The sequence below is a fragment of the Cyprinodon variegatus genome, unplaced genomic scaffold, assembly GCF_000732505.1.
Source record: "Cyprinodon variegatus isolate N-32 unplaced genomic scaffold, C_variegatus-1.0 Scaffold2065, whole genome shotgun sequence".
In the NCBI taxonomy this organism is placed as follows: domain Eukaryota; kingdom Metazoa; phylum Chordata; class Actinopteri; order Cyprinodontiformes; family Cyprinodontidae; genus Cyprinodon; species Cyprinodon variegatus.
In genome coordinates this window covers 2253-18122 of record NW_015152518.1, presented here as the reverse complement: position 1 = coordinate 18122, position 15870 = coordinate 2253, and the positions used below count along the sequence as shown (strand labels likewise).

The following is a 15870-nucleotide window of genomic DNA, read 5'->3' as shown; positions in this document are numbered from 1 at the left end:
GAATGCTCTTCACGCCTATGGAGTGAGGAGTCAGCTTGGCTTGAATTGAAGAAAAAAAAAAAGAGAAAAACTACTTTCTAAGAAAACAGAAAAGTTTCTCTCGAAAGCTTTTTTTGATTAAGAGCTTTTTGAATTGCATTTTACAAAATTTGCATTTCCAAAACATGTTGTTTGTTTGCAACAATTTATGGTTTATGATCATTGCGTTTAAATGTTTCTCTAAATGTATTGATTGTACAAAATAGACTTCCATTAACACCAAACAGCTGCTAAGATGTAGGCTAAAAATACATGCTGTACTCATCATTAAAATGTGTCTTAATATCATCTCCCAAAAGTACATTCCTTTGTGAAACCATCACCAAACGTCGGATTTCACCAATTGGATATTTGACCACTTTTTAGCAGAATAATGGAAGTTTATTTAAATAGTTTTTTTTTTTATTTTCTTTTATGTTGTTTTATTTTTCTCACAATTTTTAGGTCAGGGTAATTACACAAGCCAACAGTAGGCAGCTTTATCTATTCTGTAACCTCTTACTTGTATGTTGGTTGTCATTTTGCTGCAGCAGTCAATGTTTTGACCAGCTTAAGGGAAACTTAAATCCCCTAAATAATTCCACCTTTTCCTAATGCTCCAATATCACTGGTAGGGAGATGCATGTAGATCTGGGCTGGACTTTGTGTTTATTCTGTTATTCCCACTGATTTACTGACATTTTTTCAGTTGTAGTTCATGACTTCCAGCAGCTCTTGCCCTTGCTGCTGCCTCCAAGCTCTCCTGTTTGTCTAATTTGTATAGATTAGTCCAGGACAAGAGATTAAATATCTATTTTGCATTAGACTTTGGCTTCAGTCTGCCTGCTTGGCAGCATTTGGGTACTTAAACAGGCATTTCTATTTGGTCAAACAGCTTAATCTTTGATCAGACCATTATAGGTAAGCTTCATCATGTCCATGAGCTGCTTTTTTTGCCATCCTCTCAGTTTATGTTGATATAAAACTGGCCTAATTTGGGCCTTGATGCTGCTAAGGCTGGACTTTCTCTGTTCAAACAGGTTTAAACCTCAATGGTTCTTTGGACTGGATAGTTAAAACTGTAACCCAGTTGTTTTTTATTCAAAATACAATTTCACTTTTTTTTTTTTGACATTTTAAGCTTGTAAAATGACTAAAGCTGTTGAAACAAGTAGCCAGTTCTTGAAAGCTTGATCTGTGTCAAACAGCTGGTTTGAATGATCGCTTGAAAATCCAGCCAGAATCATGAAAGAGGCTCACAGAAGGCCATAAAAGGCATGTTGACATGCAAATTTTCCCAAATATAATTGGGTAGGAGTGAACGTTAAAATAGAAATAATCCACAATTTTAACATTCCGATTTCTATTATTATGAAACTTTGAACCTGTTTCTAAAACCTATTTATATGTAGAGTTTATAAAAACTTAATGATCAATGTCAGAAAACTAAAATAATGATCTGTCAAAAGAAGGAAAGGGACTAAATTATTAAAAACTTTTAAAGGTTAGTGCTGAATTAGAAGTAGGTACATTTAATAATGTAGAAATGTTAAATACAGCTTGTTTAAAGCCCTGCACATAATTTTTAAATACATTTTAAAACAACAGAAAATGAGAAATAATGAAAAGTTAAGATTAAAGAATAAAAACAAAATGAAATCATGCTGCATATAAAACAGAGGTTAAATATTAATATAATAAAATGACTTAATTAAAATATTTCAGTCTTTTTTTAGAGACAAGGAATGATCATGTTTGATACCCACAACAGATGGTGACTCAAACTTGGGTTGCAGTCATGTCTTCAAAATAAAAGATCTTATTCCAGACTTGGATTTCTCTATAACTTGGACTGAGTAAAAAAAAAAAAAAAAAAGCTTTCATCTCATTGGTATTTATGATTAGATCAACAGACATAGAGAAAAAGTCTGGCTGGACCTTAGAGCACCATGACTGGACCTGCCCTTTTATTATGGTGGCTGAAGGATGCAAATGTCATTTAAATACTTAATTTCACAGAAAATTCAAAAAGTTGTCAAGCAAACTCAAAAAGTTAGTCTACCAAACGAGAAAATGGAGATGAGATTAGTAAGCACAAAAATTAAACAAACACAAAAAAGAAAAAATGATGTACAGCAGAAAGGCTGCGATTACAGAAAACAGCAAGTGGACACGCCCTGCAAACACAAAACCTCCTGCAAATACATTTACGATGGTAAGATAAAATACACGCAAAACAAAAAAGCTGGAAGTAAAAAAAGCAAGTACAGGTTAAGAAAAGCTGCAAATGCGGGCATAACAGAAGTGCTCCAGACCAGTAGGGGGAGACAGTCATCAACTCTTATCCAGATCTTAGACATTTCTGCAAATTATTGTCTACGGACAAGATCTTTTGCAAAAATATAAATGGGATGTAGTCCATAAAGAAAATGGAAGTTTTCCTTTGAATGCTTTTTTTAACACATCATCCCTAGAATCCAGGTTATGCCCTTACTAAGGGTCTGGTCCCATGTAAGTTGAAGATCATTTCCCCATAGTGGCCTGGAGGACTTCCATTATGCAGAGTTAGTTGCAGCTTTTCTTAAAGCAGGACTGAGTCCGTTTTTGCTTGCTGTAGTAGCTTATGTGCTGCAAATTGTTACACAAGTCAGTGAAAGATACGTCTGGCTATAGAGTAAACAGTTTGTGTTTGCTATCATAGATGATTTAGCGTCTCTTTGTTTTATATTGGCACCCTAAAAATCAATTACTACGGTACTTACAAGTCCAATAACAACATGGTCATGTCTGCGTCAGTTTTGAGTCCCTGTTTTTGTTTGAGGTTTCACTATGAGGTAAATTTCTTGCCCATTTTGACTGTTATTAAGCCCTGTCTTCTATGGTCACCTGTGATAAACACAGTGAGGGTGTGGCAAGCCATTTAAACATAAAATCGGTTATAACACCTTTACATTCAAGATATCTCAAATTGTTTTATGACTAGACGTTTTAGCGATTTAAGATATCGCTAATTACATTCTGACTAATTGAAATGACGTCAGATTTACCATTAACTTGTATGCAGACGACAATTTAATATATCTAGAAGGAATTACTGACTATCTGAAATACACATTTCAGATATCTACGATTAAATTACGACTAGTCCTAAAGTAATTTCAAGATATCTCAATTTTAGTTTTGACTAGTCATAATTCTAATTAAAGATATCTCAAATGCCAACATAATTCAAGATATATTAAATGTATTCTAGGATAGGAGATATGCAGTTTTGACTAGTGAAAACTAAATTATAGATATCTTAAAAGCAAATGATGACTAGACAAAACAAATTTGAAGATATCTTGAATTGTAATTTTGACTATTCGAAATTCCTTTTAAGATATCTCGAAGTGAATTTAAGATATCTTGAATTATTTAGCTTTTCCATTAAAGATATCTTAAATTGACATTCTGACTAGTCAAAATGTGTAATGATCTTTTTAATGGGCTTCCAGGAGGATTATTCCTAAGAAAAATTCCTTACTGTCAGTTTAATCCAAAGGAGGAAAAGTTAAATCAGCGTGTGATGTTTTAAATGACAAATCCGGTGTCGAAATTTGAGATATCTTGAAAGGAATTGTAATTGTAATTTAAGATATCTTGAATTATTATTCTTCGTAATCAGAATGTAAATACAGATAACTTAAATTACCATTCCGGATAGTCAAAATGTGGTTTTGTCTAGTCAAAATGTATTTTAAGATATCTGGAACGCAATGGTGGATGGTCAGACGAAACCGAATTCATGTGAAAAAGGCTTGCCATAGTGAGGGGTGTGTGGTCATGCCAGTGGTCTTCTGCGTGCAAAACTGTTTGCTTAACCCTGAGAACACAAGCAGAGCCACTAAACCACTCCCAGGTTGCTGGCACAGAAAGGTGCCACTGTGGTTTTCTGGCCATAGACAGGGTGAGATGACAGACCTCTTAATCATCTCATAAAGACTTAGATCACCACCCCAGGGACTTAAGAGGACATTGTTAAGGCAAAACTGTCATTAAGCGCTTTTTTATCTTGCAGATGTTTTGCTTCATTCAGCATTTTTCCTTTGCACATGCTTTGCACCTTAGCTTCATTTACGTATTTGTAGCTGGTTTTGTGTTTGCAGCATTTTTCCACTTTGCTGTTTTTTGTGATTCCAGCTTTTCTCCTTTACAGCATTTTTTCCTTGTATGCTGCAGTGGATAGGCATAGTTTTGATCTTGTGGTGTCAGCAATGATTTGTAAGATCACCCGTTTTGCTCACCTGGTGAGTTTCAGTGAGTGGGTGACGATGGATGTCTACTTTTTGCTGACCGCTTAAAGCTTTAGATTTTTTTTTGTTCTCCTTTACCCTTGGTCACGGCTCCAACCTGTGGATTCGTTTTTTTTTTGTATGCTGCACTGCATGTTTTGAAGATCAATAAAAAAAAAGGATCTGAACTGCACCTTGGCCTGAAATTTTGGACAGCGACAAGGATTCCTCTAATCAGCCGCTCGGCGACTCAAATTGTTTGACTGTTGCCAACATATGCATTTTATTAGTTAGTGCAGTTTTGTGTTTGCTAGTCTCAGTTTTGTTTACAAGACTGCTTGACTTTACTGTGTGAAGCTTGAAATAATGTATTTGCACAATATCTGGACCAGTTGGCCACTATATAATAAACTAGCATTTAAAGTATATGCGGTAATAGAGAACTCAAAGTTTTTTTGTTTGTTTTTTATATAAATTCAATGGAAAAGATTAAGAGAATAGTGATGTGCTAAAATGTTTACTTTACAAATAAGAAGCTGAAGAGATGAGGTATAAAGCTGAGAAGTAAGAGCAAGAGTGACTTCTTTTACACAAAGAATTAACGTGTGAAAAATCTTGTGTGATGAATCAGACACACAAATGAGTTCCTCAATGAAAATTTGCAGACAAAAACAGACAAAACTAAATAGGAAATTAAGCGACACATAGCGAGTGGTGAAATAAATGTGTTACAGTTGTGGCAAAATAGGATAAAACATAGATTTGTACAATACATTGCGAAAATATAACTCCAACTATATCAATATAGCAAATGACTCTTTAAAATCTATAATGCCAGCAATTCACAGCTTGAATGTCAACAAACTTTTAATTTTAACTTTATTGGTCAAGTATGTAAAAAAAAAAAAATAAAGAATGTATTAATTGGGCATGATTTCAAGGTAAAAAAAACACATTAAAACATGTACATTTCAGGCTAGCAATAACCAGTTCCAAAATCAGAAATCTAATTTTTTTTTATCATTTGTGGGAACAACATTTTTAAATACCTCCAGGTTGCAATGGCTGCAGCGTTCTTTAGAGTGGAAGCTGTTACTGAATGAAGGTGTTTCATTGAATCAGTGATGGACTCCAGCAGATAACTGCAAACAGAACAGAAAAATTCTGAGGCTTGTTTCTACACTTTACACCCAGAAAAACGGTACCACAAATTCTTTCTTTGATTAAGTTGCTAATTTATCCAATGTGTGGGAGATATTTCATTCCTTTGTTCAAGTCATTTAAAAAAATATATATAATGTTACGTTTTTTTGTTGTTTTCTTGTTTGTTTTTTTGTCTAAAGGTTTTAATGGATGTATTAAATTTTGTGTGCTATTTGGTGTTTTACACAAATATAAATAAGGGTCCATCTGTCAATTACAAAGTGACAGTAAGTATTTGATTAGCAGGTCAAAGTTTCTTAAATTTAACAAACCTGAAACAATCTTTCACTTTCTTTAGGTCTGTTAATTAATCACTAAACATGAGCTCCTTTCCGGTACTGAACAGTTTTAAGCATGTATGCTTTGATACATTAATAAAGAGAATATTGTAAAACTTGTCAGAAAACATTGAGTTGTTAATCAAAATAAACTGGATGAATTTGTTTGTGTCCTGAGAAACTCCACTGTAAGGACAGCAAAATCCCTATTGGCCAATAAAAGCAGCTGATTGGTGAATCTCTAGAGCTAATGTGATACTTGCACACTGATCCGTATCTTGTAAACTAAGCACAATTCAAAATATTAATGTTTGGATTAATTAGGTAATTTTAACCAAAACTATGGCAGAATTTGTGTTGAATAAAATGTAAACGTTTACCATACCTGTCTTTTCTTTTTTATAGTCTCAGATCATGACTGGAGTATGTGAAATGTTATAAGTCTGCAAATAGATCACATAAATGTTTGTTGGTGTTTAATTATTTTGAATCATGAATGTAGCCTAGGCTTTAACCCTGAACCAGGGGTGGCACAGTTCCCCTTGGGGCCTCAAGGGATATTTGGTTTTGGGGTCCTCTATCTCTATGGAGGGTGACAAGTGCCCCAGTACAACACATAAACAATTTAATAAACAATTATTTAGATTTGCCATTAATGTATTAAAACTGGAAATAAATACAGAATTTATGTAGTAACTATAACATTATTTGGGCCTTAAATGAATATATGTATTTTATTTAAAGAAGTAAACAAACATTCCTCACTGCTTTCACTGGGGGAACGATTTTGTTTTTGCATATAAAGGTATGAACTACCTTGAATTGGTACAGCACCCTGTGAGGTAAAAAAAAAAAAAAAATACCGTTATATCAAAACAATCAACACAGTGTTTATCAAAACAAGAAAACGCTATAACAACCTGGCCAATTTATAAATTCATTTTAAATAACTGACACATAGTTAAAATAATTTGCAGTCTTTTGCAGAATGTACTGCTTTCCTGGCGAGAATGCCACTTACAATATGGCGGACATTTTGACGCATTGTTTCTGGCGGACGAAAACTAATGCTAGTGGAGGGTACCGGACGTATAGCCTTCAGAATAAAAGTTGAATAAGACAAAAAAATATATTTAATTTGCTTTGACTTAAAAAAATTAATCTATTATCATTTTTAAATGTATTAGATTGATAACAGCGTGACTGTGGATTTTCAATCACTCCCTTCACACTTACAGTTTTCAACATTATTTAACTTTGAAATTTTAAACCGGAAAAGCAAGTGTTGTCGCTACAGCATCATGGCGGCGGCGGTACAGGCTTGAAAAGAGATACAGCTGTAATTGTCGTAATTTTTAACTTTTAACTGTCCAACTAAAATTAAAATCACACCAGCCTGCTGGAGAATTTTTTTAGAGGAGCTGGAGATTGATGAGAAGTTCCGAGCTTTCGGTCTGCTGCTCGCTTTGTTGCTCGGTTTGCTAGAGAGTTTTGAGATGTGCTCCCAGACCAAAGCGGCGGCTCTCATGGCCAACATTCCGCGGGTAGACATCGACCCCTCTGGGGTTTTTAAATATGTGCTGATCCGGGTTCATAGCCGAGAGGAGGGAGACGACGCGGAGATAGATATAGTCCGAGGATACGCCTGGGCTGAGTATCACGGTGAGTCATTGAAACTCCTAAAACAGGAGGCACTGCTAGGGTTTTATGTTGTGCTCCACCTGATTTTATGTAATTACTACGTATTGGTACATGGATATTTTATTAATAATAGTGAGATAAATCCTCATGAGGCATGGAACCGTTTGGCTTCAACGATCCCCACAGTTCATGAGGCTCCATGTGAATATGTCACCACCTACTGGTGGAGGGCAGAACTACAGTTAGTAATCTGTAATAGTTTTTTATAAATTGTTTTTCTTGCTTTTTTCCCCCTCCTATTTAAGTTCCTTTGAAACTATTAATGATTGGTCTGTTTGATAAAGTATTTTGTACGTTTTGTTTTTAGTGTAAAATGTCTGCACCGCTTTTCTGCCATTTTAGTAAAGTAACCTCAAGCAGACAGAGAAAATGTATCTGCAAATTGAGCAATGATGAGCAAAATGAAAGGTATTAGTCATTTTTATTTAAACATAATAGTTTTTACAATTTTTTGTTTTAATCAGGTTGGAAGTTTTGTGTTCAACCAATCTTTTGGCTAAACCAACCAATCTAATTGGGCAGTGTTTTTAATCTAATATATATTTGTATTAAGGCAAACCAATACAAATTAGTCACATAAGACAAAATACTTGTTAAGTGTTATTGCATCTTTCAAAAGTCTAACAACCTTAGCAGTGGAAATCCATGTCTTACAGCTGACACCACCAGCAATGGTAACTGCTTATCAGAAAACAAATCTAATTAACATTAATGTTACAACTGTGACTGGTGGCTGGCTCAGATTTTGATCATTACATTGTTTAATCTGACCAAAATAATTTAAACCAAGTAGAACCAATCTATTTTTAGAATTTATATCCAAATGACAGAAACTCTCCTACAAACTCCCTCATCTTGACTGAATACTGAGGCTGTTTAGATGCCTTCTTGTGAGGTTTTTTGGTGGTTGGCAAACTAGTTAAAGTGCATTACCACCAACAACTTTAAAGGAGTTAAACAAGGAAACAGGAAACAAGACTAACCCGCAGAATAGAAAAAAAAAGAAATAAAAAATTTATATTTTTTAGATCTCTTTAACTTTGGCTTCAGACATCATCTAAATGAATCACGCCCTACATATATTAAAATCCTTGGAAGTAGTGATGTTGAGATGAAGCCTCATGAGGCATTGAACCGTTTGGCCAATTTGCTTCAACGATCCCCACTGTTCATGAGGCTCCATGTGAACATGTCACCACCTACTGGTGTAAAGCAGAACTACAGTTAGTGATAAAATCTGGGATTTTTTTGCAAACGTTTTTCTTTTTTTCCACCCTTTTAAGTTCATTTGAAATTGTTAAAATTTTGTGTTTATAGTAAAATATTTTGTAATTTTTTTTGTGTGTAAAATTTCTTATAACAAAAAACGCAGTTTTTCTGCCATTTTAGTGAAATAAACTCAAGCAGACAGTGAAAGTGTTTGTGCAAATTGGGCAATGATGAGCAAAATGAAAGTTGCTAGTCATTTTTATTCAAACATAATAGTTTTTCCACATTTTTTGGTTTTATTCAATCGGAAGTTGTGTCCAACCAATCTTTTGGCTAAACCGAATTTAATTTGGCAGCGTTTTTACCCAATCTATATTTTTTCTAGGGCAAACCAATGCAAATTAGTCTCATTTGCCAAAATAATTAAGTTTAATCGCAACTTTTAAAAGCGAAAGGCAGATTTTGAACCACCAACCTCTAGGGTGAGAACCTGTGTCTTATAGATGACACTATAGATGACACAGATGATGGTTGATCATAGAACGGAGAAAATACTACTTAAGACTGACGTGTTAACACTTACTGTGTCTGGTGGCTTGCTCAGATTTTGATCGTTACAATGTTTATTCTCACCAAATTAGTTATTAACAACTAGATTGGTTGGAAAAACAACCAATCTATTCTTAGACTCTATCCAAACTCTATCATACTGACAGCAGCTCTCCTCCAATCTCCCGCATCTTGACTGAATCCTGAGGCTGTTTAAATGTCTGTTAAAATTCTTGAGCTTCCTGAACCATTCTCGAAGCGGTCACGAGGTTTCGCGGTAGTGAGGCCTCGGACATCATCAATTGTGGCCCCTCCTCTATAAATTAATCACGCCTCGACACGCGCTTCGGGGAAAGGCCACCTCCATTACTCGAGACACGCCTCAAAGCCTCTGCTTATCTCATAACATCACTTCTTGGAAGCAAAACTACATTGGACCCTATAGAAATATTATATAAACATATGTTGTCATTTTTTTATGAACACCATTACTAGCATAACATTTCTTACCATGCTTAATAAAGCTGCTAAACTGGATTTTTAAAACGCCTGCACATTCCCACTAAGTTATTGATTCTGCTCATTGCTCCTTCAGTGACATTGTTCAGTTTACACACAATATTTGAAATGATCCGCCCCATTTTCTACTTGTTGCATTTGTAGACATGAGAAGTGGCTGCTGATAAAGTGCACTCTCTGACTTATTACAGCTGATATCTACGACAAGGTTTCAGAGGAGCTGGAAAAAGGTGGAATACTGGACTGCGAGTGTGTCGGAGGAGGCAGGATAAAACATGATCCAGGTGCCAAGAAGATCCATGTGTACGGTTACTCAATTGTAAGAAAAAAACCCTGGAATATATCTTCCAATTGTCATTGCTTTTTTTTTTAGGATTTTTATTCACTGTTATTTTATTACTTGATTCACAGGGATTTGGAAGAGCAAACCATGCGGTGACCACAGAGAAACTGAAGGATCAATACCCAGACTATGAGGTGACCTGGGATAATGAAGGCTACTAAGCTAAGCAGCAGATGGACTGAAGCGTGCTCAATGTTCTGCACCCTCATAGCCGCCAGTCTGCCATTTGGCGTGAAGGAAAACCTTCTAAATCTACTGCAAAACCAAGAGTGACTCTGAGAATGAGATGTTAGGAAATAAAAGGTTTTATTTCCTTCATTACATCTTTGCTGCATCAAGAACTCATACTTGTGCACAAGTATCAATTTGTGTCTGACTATGTCCATCGCAGTGTTTAAAAAAATATTTTTCAGTCTCCTTCAGCTGAGCTTATAATAAAAAAAGTTTTTCTTAAGCAGTTTGATATAGTATGGAATTAATCCAGGTTATAGGAAAAAAGAAATCGTAACAGTTTGGCAGAGTACTGTAAATATTGTGCTTTTTTCTTTTTATTGAAAAGACTTGAAATCCTGATAACTCATGTTAAAGGCCATAAACTGATTAACAAAATTTGTTTGTTTTGAATTTCTCAACTATATGTTGTTTTTTGTTGCTTTGTATTTTTTGATTATTTAAAAAAGGTTTATCAGTTCAGGAAAATTGCACTGAAATGTTTGTATTTTACTGAGAAAATCACCTTAAAAGTTGGAAATCAGGATTTTATGACAGTTTAACATGTTAAATTAGTAAAACATGTGGAAGAAAACGAGCCCTGTATCTAGTGTTACCAACCGTTCCTGGAAAAAAGAAACTGTCCCATATAATTAGAATCTATAAGCCACATTTACACTAACTTTTGGAAACCATGCTGAGAGCGGTCCGAGCACGCTAACCGAGATGACTGTTGAGTGTAAAGGGAAGTGGACCATGCCAAACACAACCAAACCGCGCTAAATCAGGTACTAGTTCATCAGTAGAGCTCTGTGCGGTTCAGTTGAGGCTCGGTTCTCTGATAACAAAGAGTGCATGAGCAGACGAGTCCTATGCTATTTACAGTCAATTTTCAATTTAATTTATTTCTATAGCGCCAATTCACAACACGTCATCTCAACACTTTACAGTTCAACCTGATCATCCAGTCAAATTGATTCAAAGTTTTCTATCTAAGGAAAACAAGTTGATTGCATCGACTCATTGACTCAAATACAATCCCTCAAACTAAGCATGCTTGTAGCGACAGTGGAGAGGAAAAACTCCCTTTTAACAGGAAGAAACCTCCAGCAGAACCAGGCTCAGTGTGAGCGGCCATCTGCTGAGGCCGACTGGGGTTCAAGGAGACAGAAGCAAAGACACAAATAGCAGCTGTAAAAGGCGCCACATCCAGGAAACACACAGCCAGGCAGACGAGCTCTGAGCCAGCTCCCATGTCAGAGGATGAAGAGAGCACATCCACTCAGTCACGGTCAGAGAAACAGGACTACACTGGAAAACAGGCTGATCTCAAACATCTATAAACAAAGGTGTTGATGGAAGCAGCACAGCTGATATTTCTCTCCAGGATGGTGTCACAGCCAAACAGGAACGGACGAGGCAAAGCTACTATGAGAAAAAGCAGCGAGAGCAGAACGTTAGAGATTAAACTAACAGATTCTGCAGATTGGTAGAATAGAGACAGAATGAAGCAGAATGATGAAATGCAGGTCCCTATGTCCTCCAGCAGTCTAAACCTATAGCAGCATAACTATAGAGATAGCTCAGCTTCCAGTAGTTCACATCAGTAAGTTGCTTGCCAACCACCATAAAACAGTAGAACTGCTAACAATCAAAATCTTCTCAACACTAAATAAAATGACTTAAAGAGCATGGTGTGGCCAAAGGCTGTACTGTACATGACTCTCCACAAACAACAAATATCACAATTATAACCAAAAATGACCTCCTGAATGTTATGGGAGCCACCGCTTTGATTTGCCTGATTCTTTCCTTCGATCCCAGCAGCAGTACCTTAAGGAACAAAGCTCACAGTGGAAAAATTCAAATCTACGTAAGTATTATTTTCTTAAAATAAGTGCATTTGTTCTTGGATGGAGGAGGTAAAAGAGACATTTTGCAAATGGAACAAGACAATTTACACTTAAAATAAGAAAACACAATTGCACTGTCTTATTTTAAGTGCATATTTTCTGATTATCTTCTTTTAAGAGTAAAAATACTCATTCCATTGGCAATCTATCTCATTTACCTACTAAATTAAAGGTCAATTCATTTAATTTAAGAAATTTTTACTTATTTCTAGCTATTTTTTTATAGTGCAGATCAGTTTCAGAGGGGTAGTGTAAGTGGGGCAACAGAATTTACTGATTTAAATTCAGGTTCAAGTTTATAGAATATTTTTATAGAAAAAAAAAAACCCATGTCAGTAGGAGGAACACAATACCTGGCCAACAGGTGTCACTTATTTATATTCACAAGTTCGTTAACACTATCCGCTTTCATTTTTCTGTATTCTAACACATTATTGATGAAAGTATACGCTCTCCCATCCAAATATTTGAAACCAGGCGTTCAAATCACTGAAGTATGCAGACTGTTTCTACAAATTTATGGTAGAACAGGCCGCTCTCAGGATCCCTAGACTTTCCGGTGTGGCACTGTGAGAGGATGCCACCAGTATAACCAGTCCAGTCATGAAATTTCCTATAAAATGTCCACCCTGAGATGTCACTTGTATTAAACTGTTAAGGACTAAGAGTTCTACATAAAAACATTTGCTACTTGTGATTTATGTCTGATTAAACAAAGAAAAAAAATCTATTCAAGCCTTCGACTCAAATTCTGTATAAACATTGCAAAGCACCGTTTTAATCCTTGATTAAAAATCATTTGGATCACATTTGTTCCTCCAGGTTTTTAGTCAGCAGTGCTCCAAGCGGAGCTGTGATTTTGGCACAATTTAGCCATATGTAGGAAAACTGATATCCATTGGAGAACTTATTTTTTACACAATAGAGCCTTCAATCATGACATTTAGCTGGTTTATCATCAAAAACCCCCATTAAGTAATTTTTAGTTATGCTGCAAGGCAACAGAAATAGAATATGTGCCACCATGCAGCCCCCCATACAGAACAGCTTTGGGATGAATGGCTGAGAACCAATCATCATGTTAGAACTTTGACATTAATCAATTCCAAGTATTAAATGCTGCGTTCACTCCCAGCATGTTTAAGCACATCTCTTGTGCAATATAAGTATGTCTGCTGGCATATGGCGGTTTGTTTTATGGTTGTTTTTGCAAGCTGGCTGATTTTAAAGTCCAACTGTTATCTGCGGGAAATAAAGTTTAGAGTCAGCGAGTGAAATCTCTTCAGACAGCACTCAGACTGAGATGTGATCTAACGGGGGAAAATGCCACGTTTTCAGAGATCAACCTTCTTGTTGCTGTTATCTTTGCAGTTTGGTAAGACTACATTCAAAGCCACTAAATAACACCTTTGTTGTATCTGGCGGTTAGAAGTGTTTTAAATTTTTATATAAACCTTTTGCCTGCTTTTTCTTTTTCAGTGACTCTCCTATTCTCCATTTACTTTAGTTTCAAATATATAAAGTCAAAACCAGTAGAGGTTTTGTGAGTTACATTCTCCAATTCAGAAAGATTTAATAGTTTATTAAACTGCAGTATTTATTCATATTATGAATTATTGTAAACAATTGTCTTTGCAGGTGAAATCTGAGCCAAACATTTCTTTACCAAGCTTTCTTAAGTTCTGAAAAGACTTAAATCCAAGCCTTAACCCTTTAAAAACAAGTGTATCATATTTTATTCATTAGGTTTCTAACCTCTGCGTCATCAGTGTGATATTTTTGTTCTTGAAAATCCTTATTTACACAATCAGGCACATTTAGTGAAGAGAAAACATAAAAGAATTACACAGAAATGCTTCATGTTTTAGAGTTGATACAAATAAATGATCTAACACAAATTTTGTGCTTTTTTTAAATTTCATTTGTCAGAAAAGTTCAATGATGACTGTAATAAAAAAAAGTCAATTATTTAAGGGCTAAATACAGCAGATTTTTTCATGCAAATCAATGTTGATCTATTTATTTTAGATTAATAGTTTGCCAGCCTTCCTGCGTTCTGCTTGCTATAGTTCTAGCTGAGGAATTTAGGCAATAATTTACTTAGAAAAATCTACAAACGCCCTTATCCAAGGCAAGACGCAGCTCAGAAAGAAGTTTTCCAGTTAATATCCTTAAGGAAATACATAAAAAATTCATTGTAATTTAACCTAAAACACATATATTTAACAAGATTACGGTCAAACATTTCCATACTTTGCTAAAATCTACACCCCTTAGGAATCTTACAATCTATATACTGTGTGTGAGGGTAAAATGACAACAGAAAGTGATATTTTATCTTGTTTTTTTATGGGATTTTGATGTGCGCTATTAGGGTTGTAAGATATTTATCTAATCAGGCTAGACTAGAATAACACCAAAGAAATATAAAGTTTAGTTCAACGGTTGGTTTGATTAAAAGGATGTTTTCAACCTACTCATAGATATCCAAAAACAACTTTTAATCTGATGAAAAACCCCTTAACAGAAATTCTATTCTAAATTGTTGAATATTTTTATTTAGTATTTTCTTATAATCACACATTAAAATTCTTCAGTTAAAAGAAAGCTTATATGATTTGTTTTTTGTTTTTTTTAGTGATCTGGAATATTGTCAGGTCATTGGGGCTCTTTATAATGGCAATTATCATGTTCCATTTAATGCTGTACAGTGTTTTAAACCCCTTGAACCCTATCAAAAGCCTTTTAGTTAGATAATGGAAAGCTGTGCATTTCTCTATGGCCTTTGAGCCTACTGTTACAAGCTGGGCCATAAACCTTTAGAAACAATCATACTAAGAGATTGGCCCTGATTCCTCCTAGTTAATCTGTAAAAGCTTCAAACAGAAGCACTGATATTACATGTACTCCTTTAACTATCACGAATCTTCTTTAATAGTGTAAAATTCAGCTCATTATGTTAATTTGTCTCTATTTTGTTATTTTCATTGTATTAAAAATACACTTAAGTTGCTAAGATGCTGACAGCATACACTGGAGTTAATGTATTCATCCACCAGTCAGGTTAGCCCAGCTTAACTAACTCGGTTTTTATTACCTTACTGTTTTTTATTATCAGTTTGTCATTTCCTCAAAGGAAAGTAGTGTAAAGAGAACATGGGACCATTTACAATTAAAAAAATCTGCTCAAATAAAAATTATCCTAATGCTGTCTTATTGTGAACAGCATTTAAGGTCAGTTGTATTTAGATAGTGGAGGTTTGCTGGTATTTATATGTATATAACATTTTTTTTTTTTACTATCATATATTCACAGAGCCTTCTCAGCTCAATTTAAACACTCCACAATCCTGGATCACTGTCACGGGGTCATTCCCCTCCACTTATTAAACACATAAATGCATTTAAAAAATATGGTAATGACATCCATTTTTAGTATGAATCCAGTTTTACTTATAGGACCAAACCCAGTATATAAAAGAAAATAATCATTAACATTGGACGATATATGAGAAATTAGGAGAAATTCTACCTAATTCCCCAGACCTATTAATTTTGTCCACTGGCTACTGCTGGAAAAAATACAAATCTTAACAATGGCACTTTTGCACGGAGCCACTAAAGGGACAAGAAGGGAAAAAATAAACTTTTGC

The 15870-nt window shown here is 35.0% G+C and overlaps 1 protein-coding gene across 1 annotated transcript; it reads left to right on the top strand.

Annotated features, from left to right (window-relative positions):
- Positions 1-7057: 7057 nt before the first annotated feature.
- On the top strand, positions 7058-10620 carry phpt1 (phosphohistidine phosphatase 1). The gene is made up of 3 exons (XM_015405218.1): positions 7058-7435; positions 9943-10070; positions 10163-10620. The coding sequence occupies exons 1-3, from the start codon at positions 7270-7272 to the stop codon at positions 10253-10255; spliced, it is 387 nt and encodes a 128-aa protein (XP_015260704.1). The 5' UTR covers positions 7058-7269; the 3' UTR covers positions 10256-10620.
- The last annotated feature ends 5250 nt before the right edge of the window (positions 10621-15870 follow it).